Here is an 8,469-nt window from a genome sequence, read left to right as displayed (position 1 = left end):
GGTGCCCCGGCCCCCCCAGGCCGCGGGTCCCCCGCTCACCCGGGCAGGCCCGGTGGAAGCAGGGCCGCTCCTGCTCGCGGGGCCCGCGGCAGCCCCGCAGCAGCCCCGGGCGGCGCTGGTGACACCCCCGGGCGCGGCGCTGCCCCCCGGGCCCGCAGGGGCGGCTGCAGGACCCCCAGGGCCCCCAGGGCCCCCAGAGGCCGCAGCCCCGCTCGTCCCCAGCCGAGGCGCAGTCCCGCAGCCCGTCACACACCTGCGGGGACACCGCGGCTGGAGGGGACACTGCGGGGACATGGCGGGGACACCGGGGAAGTCGGGGACACCGGGAGGGAGCTGGGGGACACTGAAGTGGCACTGAAAGGGGTCATGGGACACCAGGACACCGGGGTGACGCCAGGACACCTAGGTGACACAGGGAGGGAGCTGGGGGACACTGAAGTGGCACTGAAAGGGGTCATGGGACACCAGGACACCGAGGTGACACCGGCAGGGGGTGAGGGGAGCCAGGGACACCGGGAGGGGGGGTCGAGGGGGCGTCGGGAGGGGCCGGGAGGCAGCGGGGATGGCGCTGGGAGGGAGTCGGGGACATCGCGGGAATGACCGAGGGACCATGGGGGTGACACCGGGAGGGGCAGGGGACACCTGGGTGTCCCTGGAAAGGGATCGGGACCCGCGGTGGTCCGGGCGGGTGGCGGACCCCCGGCCCCGGTACCTGATGGAAGGTGACACATTCCCCGTCCCCGCAGTCGAACTCTGCGCAGGGACTCCGCGGGCTGCTCCCGGGCCCGGGGGGCTCTGGGGGGGTACGAGGGCTCTCAGGGGTCCCCAGGGGACTGAGGGGGCTCAGGGGGTCCCGCGGGTCGGGGCGTGTGGCCCTCTCCCGTGGGACCCCCTCCCTGCCGAGTTTCTCGTTCCCTCCCGGGAGGCGACACGGGGGGCACTCCCAGACCGCCCCCCGCAGATGTCCCCAGAGACGGCTCCCGGGGTCTCACCGCAGAGCCGGGGGCTCTCGTCGGCGCTGTCGCGACAGTCGGGGACGCCGTCGCAGAGGCGGCCCGGGGGGACGCAGGCGGGGGCGCAGGGGCCGCGCCCGGGCTCGCAGGGGGGGTCGCAGGGCAGGTGGCCGGGGGCGCACGGCGGGTCGCAGCCTCCCTCGTCGCTGCCATCGGGACAGTCGCTGTCGCCATCGCAGCGCCACCCCCGCGGGACGCACCCGCCGCTGTCGCAGCGCAGGGACCGGGGCGGACAGGGCGCTGCCGGGGCGGTGACAGCGGCGGTGACAGCGGCAGGGACAGCGGCGGTGACAGCAGCGGTGTCGGGGGCGGCGTCGGCGATAGCGTCAGTGTCACTGACAGTGACAGTGCTGGCGACAGTGCCGATGGCGCTGGTGACCGCGATGGCAGTGTCGGCTGTGACAGCGGTGACAGCGTCGGCGACGATGCCAGTGACAGCGGTGACAGTGGCGGTGACAGCGGTGACAGCGGTGACAGGTGACAGCGGCGCGGGGGGCAGCGCCACCGCGCACCCCGCCGGACTCTCGTCCCAGCCGTCGCGACAGTCGCGAGCGCCGTCGCACACGGCCACCTCCGGCACGCAGGAGCCGTCGGGGCAGGGGACCGTCCCGGGGGCGCAGGTGGCCCGCGCTGGGGACACGGGGACAGCGGTGACACCGCCGCCGCGGGGGAGCGGTGTCCAAAGGGGGGGAGGGGGTCCCGGGGGGGCTCCTGGGTGAGGATGTCACGGGGTGAGGTCCCCAGAGAGGGCTCTCGGTGGGGTGGTCCCAGGGCAGAGGGGTCCCGGGCTGGTCCCCAGGTAGGGGTCCCCAGGGTGGAGGGTCCCAGGTGGGGGTCCCCGGTGGGACGGCGCCAGGGCAGAGGGGCCGGGGGGGGGGTTCCCAGGCGGGGTTCCCAGAGGGGGTGTCCCCCCCGCGCCCCTCACCGGGACAATTGGCCTCGTCGGCGCCGTCGGGGCAGTGGCGGCGGCCGTCGCAGATGGCGGCGGGGGGCTGGCAGCCCCCCCCGGGGCACGGCAGGTGCCCCTCGGGGCAGGCGCAGCCGCTCTCGTCGCTCCCGTCGCCGCAGTCGTCGCGGCCGTCGCAGCGGTGGGGGTAGGGGACGCACCGGCCCCCCCCGCACCTGAACTGCCCCGGCCCGCAGCGGGGGGCGCAGCCTGCGGGGACGGGACCCCCAGGTGGGCGCGGACACCCCGACCTGGGGCACTGGCACCCCACGGGGCACAGGCGGCTCTCTGCTTCTGGGGGGCTCCCGAGCAGCGTCACTCCCAGGGTTGGGGGGCTCAGGGACCCTCAGTGTGGGGCACAGACCCCCAGGGTTGGGGGGCTCAGGGACCCCACTGTGGGGCACACACCTCAAGGCCTGCAGGGCTCTCTATTTCCCCAGGACCCCAAAACTCCCTGCAGCCCCCCACTCCCAGGACCCCCGAGCCCCCCGTGCTCACTCACCCGCCTCGTCCGAGTCGTCCCCGGGGGGACAATCGAGCCGCCCGTCGCAGACCCGCGCAGGGGGGAGGCAGCGACCCCCGGCACAGGCGAACTCGGGGGGGGCGCAGGCCCGGGGGGGACACCCCGCCTCGTCCCAGCCGTCGGGGCAGTGGGTGACACCGTCGCAGCGCGCCCCCCAGGGCAGGCAGCGCCCGCCGGGGCAGCGGGGCTGCTGGGGGGCGCAGGGGGGGTCGCACAGCTCGTCCGAGCCGTCCCCGCAGTCGTCCTCGTTGTCGCAGAGCCACGCCCCCGGCACGCAGAGACCCCCGCCCCGGCAGCGGAACTCCCACGGGGCGCAGCCGGGGGCGGCGGGACACGGGGCCGGGCTCGGGGGGCACTGCCAGCGCCCCCCCAGGCACGTGCTGAGGGCGGGGGACGGGCGGCACTCACACGGGGCCGGGGGTCCCGGTACCAGTGTCCCACCCCCCCCCGGTGCCCCGGCGTTCCGGTGTTCCCCTGTCCCAGTGTCAGTGTCCTGCGGTCCTGGGGTCCCAAATCTCAGTGTCTCTGTGTCCTGGTGTCCCAATGTCCTGGGAACCCAGGATCGTAAAATCCCATTTCCCCCGTGTCTCTGTGTCCCCATGTCCTGGTGTCCCGGTGTCCCCACATCCTGGTGTCCCTGTGTCCCCCCACCCCGCTGTCCCGGTGTCTCAGTGTCCCGGTGTCCCCCCACCCCGCTGTCCCGGTGTCTCAGTGTCCCGGTGTCCCCCCACCCCGCTGTCCCGGTGCCCCAGCAGGTCGTGCCCGGGCTCCCAGTACACACCAGTGCCTCACCAGTTGCTGCAGCCCTGGGTCACGGTGGTCCCGGCCGGGAAGGCGAAGCCGTCCCAAAAGCAGGGGCAGGCGGGGGGCTCCACGCACAGCCCGTCTGAGGGGGGGCACAGGGGTGGCACCGTGACCTCCCAGCCCCTCCCGGACCCCCCAGTCCTCTCCCGGTCCCCCCGTGCCCCCCAGGCCCCGGGCTCACGGCACAGCCCCTGGCTCCGCCAGCGCAGGGGTCTCCCCCGCCGGCCGCACTCCTCGGCGTAGGCGGCCAGGGCCGTGCACAGGCACTCGCAGTCCCCGCCGCTGTCACACCTGGGACACGCGCCGTGGGACAGGGCCCGGGAGCCCCCTGGGGCTTGGGGAGCCCCGAGCCCCCCGAATTTACCCGCAGGCGTCGAACAGGCACCACTCGTAGAAGCGCTGGGGGGGCACCAGGTCGTGGCAGGGGGCGAAGAGCCGGTGCCGCAGGACCCCGCAGCGAGCCCGCGCCCAGGCCGAGCGCTGGGGGCTGTCCTGGAGGGGACACCCCGTCAGACCCCCGTGTGCCCCGCGCGACACCCCGCCACCCCTGCGGCCACCGCCAGCCTCCCGTGCCCTCCTGTGCCCCCCACTGCCCCCCACAGCCCCCGGCATGGTCTGTGCAGCTCGGGCTGGGGGCTGTCCAGGAGGGGACACCCCGTCAGACCCCCCGTGTGTCCCCAGCCGGGCCCCCGCTGACTCCGTGTCCCCCCCATTGTCCCGGTTCAGGCAAACTCGCAGGGGTCAGTCAGCCCCCCCGGAGCGCCGGGGACGAGACCCCAGAGGATTTCAGCCGAGACTCAAACACCCCCTCATCCTCCTCCCGTCTGGGTTTGATCCTTCACCGACCTGGGCCATCACAGCCCCATGTCCTTTTGTAACCCCGATGTCCCCCTGCCAGGTCTTGTGTCCTCCAGTGTCCCCCTGCCAGCTCCTCCCTGTGTCCCCATCCAGTCCCCGTGTACCCCTGTCAATTCCCCACGTCTCCCCGTGTCACCGCCGTCCCCCCATGTCCCTAATGCCCCCTGTCCCCATGTCCCCCTGTCCCCGTACCTCGCAGGGGTGCGGGCGGTGGCCGTCGGCCTCGGGGCAGAGCGGGCTGAGGCGCCAGGAGTCCCCGAAGACCTCGGGGGTCGCCTCGAGGGCCCCGTCCGGGCTCCCGAAATCGTTCTCGGCGTCGCCGTCGAAGTTGCCGCAGAGCCCGGCCAGGCGGCCGCGCAGCCGCGGGGACACGCGCACGTACACGCGGGTCCCTGCGGGCACCGCGGCGGGCAGGGCTGGCACCGCGGACCAGCGGGACCCCCCCGAGGTGCCACCAGCACCGCGGACCCCGAGCGGCACCAGGGACCCCGCATGGTGACACCCCGTGCGGCACCAGGGACCCCGCATGGTGACACCACCTTGGTGGCACCGTGGAGCCCGACATGGTGACACCGCCTTGGTGGCACCGTGGAGCCCGACATGGTGACACCGCCGTGGCACCGCCAGCGCCAGGGATCCCCCACAGCCCCCAGCACTGCGGACCCCCAGCCGTGTCCCCCCGCGGTCCCAGCTCTGTCCCACAGCACGGCCACCCTCAAGGGTTCCCCAGGGACCCCCCCTGCCCCCTGTCCCCATGTCCCCCTGTCCCCGTACCTCGCAGGGGTGCGGGCGGTGGCCGTCGGCCTCGGGGCAGAGCGGGCTGAGGCGCCAGGAGTCCCCAAAGACCTCGGGGGTCGCCTCGAGGGCCCCGTCCGGGCTCCCGAAATCGTTCTCGGCGTCGCCGTCGAAGTTGCCGCAGAGCCCGGCCAGGCGGCCGCGCAGCCGCGGGGACACGCGCACGTACACGCGGGTCCCTGCGGGCACCGCGGCGGGCAGGGCTGGCACCGCGGACCAGCGGGACCCCCCCGAGGTGCCACCAGCACCGCGGACCCCGAGCGGCACCAGGGACCCCGCCATGGTGACCCCCCGTGCGGCACCAGGGACCCCGCATGGTGACACCCCGTGCGGCACCAGGGACCCCGCATGGTGACACCACCTTGGTGGCACCGTGGAGCCCGACATGGTGACACCGCCGTGGCACCGCCAGCGCCAGGGATCCCCCACAGCCCCCAGCACTGCGGACCCCCAGCCGTGTCCCCCCGCGGTCCCAGCTCTGTCCCACAGCACGGCCACCCTCAAGGGTTCCCCAGGGACCCCCCCTCTCCCCCCGGGGTCTCACCTCCGTCCCACAGCACGGCCACCCCCGTGTCCCCCCGTGTCCCCCGGTCTCACCTCCGTCCCACAGCACGGCCATCCCCAGAGACCCCCGCGCCCCCATCCCCCGGGGGTGTCACCCACCAGGAAGAGGGTCCCGGGGGGACACACGCAGCCGTCGGCGGGGCCGCCGCAGGTGCCGGAGGGCTCGGCGGGGTCGCAGCGGCGCAGGCAGGAGCCGGGGGCGTGCAGCAGCCCCGGGGGGCAGCGCGGGCCGGGGGGACACGGGGCGGGGGCGCAGCGCCACGACCCCCCTGCGCACACACTGCGGGGGGCGGGAGGGACCCCCGTCCGTGTCTGAGACCCCTCGGCGGGGTCCCCAGAACCCAAATCCCACCGAACCCCTCCCTGGGGTCCCCACCCCCATCTCCAGCAGCCTCCAACACTCTGAGCCCCCAAATCCCACAGAACCCCCCCAGGGTTCTCACCCCCATCTCCAGCACCCTCCAACTTCCGAGCCCCCTCATCGGTGCCCCCCAAGCCCCAGCCCTCACATTCCGCTGAGACCCCCATGGCACGGTCCCCATCTCCCACGCTCACCCCTCATGCCCCCCACAACGGGGTCTCTGCACCCCCATCCCCCCGGAGCCCACATGCCACCGAGGGCCCCTAACGGGGTCCCCCCCGCTCCCCGGTTTGCCGCGGCCCCGTCGCTGTCCCCACGGTGGGACAGGGGACGAAAGCCCCTCCGCCCCGCGGGGTGTCACACCGGGCTGAAGGGGTTTCATCACGTGTCACCGTCACCGCCACATTCTGCCTGGGGTCCCCCGTCCTGTGGGTGACCCTCCAGCACCCCGAACCTCCCCGCCACCCCCAGATTGCCCCGGGACCCACCAGGCCTGGCAGCCGCGGTGGATGCGGGCGCCGGGGGGGTACAGGCGGGCGCCGCGGGGACACGGGCAGGCGGCAGGGGGGACACACTGGCCCCCCTGGGCCAGCAGCAGCCCCGGGGGGCAGCGACAGCCGGGGACACAGAGGGTGTCCGGGGGGGGACAGTCACTGGCTCCGGGGGGCTCTGAGCAGGAACGGCCGCAGGGACCCCCACAGTCCAGGTACTGCTGCCCCCCGGGACACGGCTCGTCTGGGGGGACATGGGAGGGTCACCGGGGGGCAGACGTCACCTCACCCCATCCCCATCCTGTCCCGTCCCATCCCCATCCCATCCTGTCCCATCCCCATCCCATCCTGATACTAAACACACCCCATCCTGTCCCCATTCCCATTCCCATCCCATGCCATCCCATCCCATGCCATCCGTCCCGCTGGCTCACCCCGCGCGTCCCCGCTGTCCCACTCACCGTGCCGGCCATGGAGGGCTGGAGGGTGACGAAGGTGTCGGGGGTCCCCAGGCCCCAGAGCAGGTGGGCGTCGGGCAGCTGCAGGTGCAGGAAGGCCGAGGACGCGCGGCGGATGCTCAGCTCGGCACCGGAGAAGGGCAGCGTCACCTCCCGCCCGGCCACTGTCACCTCCCCTGAGGGCGACAGCAGTGGCTCCATGGGGCGGCCACCGGCATGGGGCCCATCGCCGTGGGAACATCAGGGACAGGCGCTGGAGTGGCTCCCGCTGCCACGGAGATTTGGGAACGGGCACTGGGATGTCACCCACCGCCGTGGGGACAGGGGGATGGGCACAGGGATGAGACCCGCTGCCACAGGGACACTGGCGACAGGCACTGGGGCGGCTGCCACAACACCACCAGGGTATGGGGATGATGCCGGTCCCGGTCCCTGTCCCTGTCCTGTCCAGGCGTGTCACCTGTGCCGTGCAGCCGGGCCGTGGTGCGGCTGGTGGTGACGGTGAGGCTGCGGGGACAGCCCAGGGGCCGGGGGCTGTCACACGGCTCGTGCTCGGCTGTGATCAGCAGCCGCCCCGCCACGAAGTCCTGGGGACAGAGACACGGTGACAGCCCCCGGCAGAGCCCTGCCACCACGGCCACCTCCCCATCACACCCCAGCCACCCCCACGGCCACCGCGGCCACCTCCCCGCCACCAGCACAACACCACGGCCACTACCAGAGCACCGCCCCGTCACCACTCGGCCACCGCCGATGTCCCCCGTGTCCCCTCACCTCCACCAGGGTGTGGGCGCAGGCGGCCGGCAGGGAGAAGCGGCGGCGGTCGAAGGTGACAAAGTGACGTCCCCCCAGCACCGCGCACTCGGCCGGGCACCGCTGCTGGTCACAGCGCCAGCGGCCACCCTCGCACGTGCTGGGGACACCGGGGACACCGGTCAGCGGGAGAGGGGGCGCCGGGGCGAAGGGGGGACACTGCAGGGGACCCCGGAGTAACGCGGGGACACCCTGGGGGACTCCAGACTGGGGGACACGTGGCAGGGGACACTGGGACAGCAGGGGACATCACAGAGAACATGGGATAAAGGGGAACACTCTGCAGGAACCCCAGGCTGAGGAGACACCATGGAGGACACCGGGAGGGAGGGGGGCACGCCAAAGGGGACCCTGCCCATCAGCTGGCTGCCCCGCAGTGGGTGCCAGCCCGGTGCCACCGCTGTCACCGCGGTGCCACCCACCAGCGGTTGCAGCGCTGGCGGATGCTCTGGCCGGGCTCGTAGCGCTGTCGCCGGTGGTGGCAGGGGCAGGCGGCCGGGAGGACACAGCGCGCCCCGTCCCGGGCCAGCCCCGGGCCGCACTCGCAGCCGCCGTGGCAGTGGCGGTGGCAGGTCCCCTGCTCGGCGCCGCCCGCGGTGACACAGGTGACCGGGCACAGGGACACGCAGTCGGAGAAGCGCTGCCCCGCGTCGCAGCGGCGCTCTGAGGAGAGGCGACACCGCGGTGGCACCGGCGGCACCGCGGGGGGTGGGTCGGGGAGGGGACACGCCAGTTCCTACCGCAGAAGCCGGGATGGCGCCAGGGGACATCGACCTGGCGGCGGGAGCACTCCCGGGCGTAGGCGGCGAAGGTGGCGCAGGCGGCGGAGGGCGGGGGACCGGG

General features: G+C 74.2%; 1 protein-coding gene across 1 annotated transcript in view; it reads right to left on the bottom strand.

The window, feature by feature from the left end:
* The window catches only part of LOC121356988 (SCO-spondin-like), a gene marked incomplete at its 3' end in the record, with an annotated part of 23,012 nt that overhangs the window by 10,594 nt on the left and 3,949 nt on the right, over nt 1-8,469 (bottom strand). Inside the window, exons 10-25 of the mRNA XM_041473905.1 lie at nt 8,367-8,465; nt 8,049-8,289; nt 7,588-7,726; nt 7,274-7,400; nt 6,813-6,989; nt 6,353-6,599; nt 5,599-5,783; nt 4,919-5,118; nt 4,337-4,720; nt 3,651-3,778; nt 3,275-3,577; nt 2,462-2,862; nt 1,939-2,169; nt 993-1,643; nt 713-795; nt 40-253 (exon numbers count right to left, since the gene is read on the bottom strand). Coding sequence (XP_041329839.1) covers nt 40-253; nt 713-795; nt 993-1,643; nt 1,939-2,169; nt 2,462-2,862; nt 3,275-3,577; nt 3,651-3,778; nt 4,337-4,720; nt 4,919-5,118; nt 5,599-5,783; nt 6,353-6,599; nt 6,813-6,989; nt 7,274-7,400; nt 7,588-7,726; nt 8,049-8,289; nt 8,367-8,465 — 3,810 coding nt within the window. The remainder of the gene's footprint in view (nt 1-39; nt 254-712; nt 796-992; nt 1,644-1,938; nt 2,170-2,461; nt 2,863-3,274; nt 3,578-3,650; nt 3,779-4,336; nt 4,721-4,918; nt 5,119-5,598; nt 5,784-6,352; nt 6,600-6,812; nt 6,990-7,273; nt 7,401-7,587; nt 7,727-8,048; nt 8,290-8,366; nt 8,466-8,469) is intronic.

Source organism: Pyrgilauda ruficollis, unplaced genomic scaffold, assembly GCF_017590135.1.
Source record: "Pyrgilauda ruficollis isolate IOZ18807 unplaced genomic scaffold, ASM1759013v1 scaffold306, whole genome shotgun sequence".
NCBI lineage: Eukaryota > Metazoa > Chordata > Aves > Passeriformes > Passeridae > Pyrgilauda > Pyrgilauda ruficollis.
The sequence above is the reverse complement of the archived record's forward strand: the minus strand, read 5'-3'. Positions and strand labels throughout refer to the sequence as shown.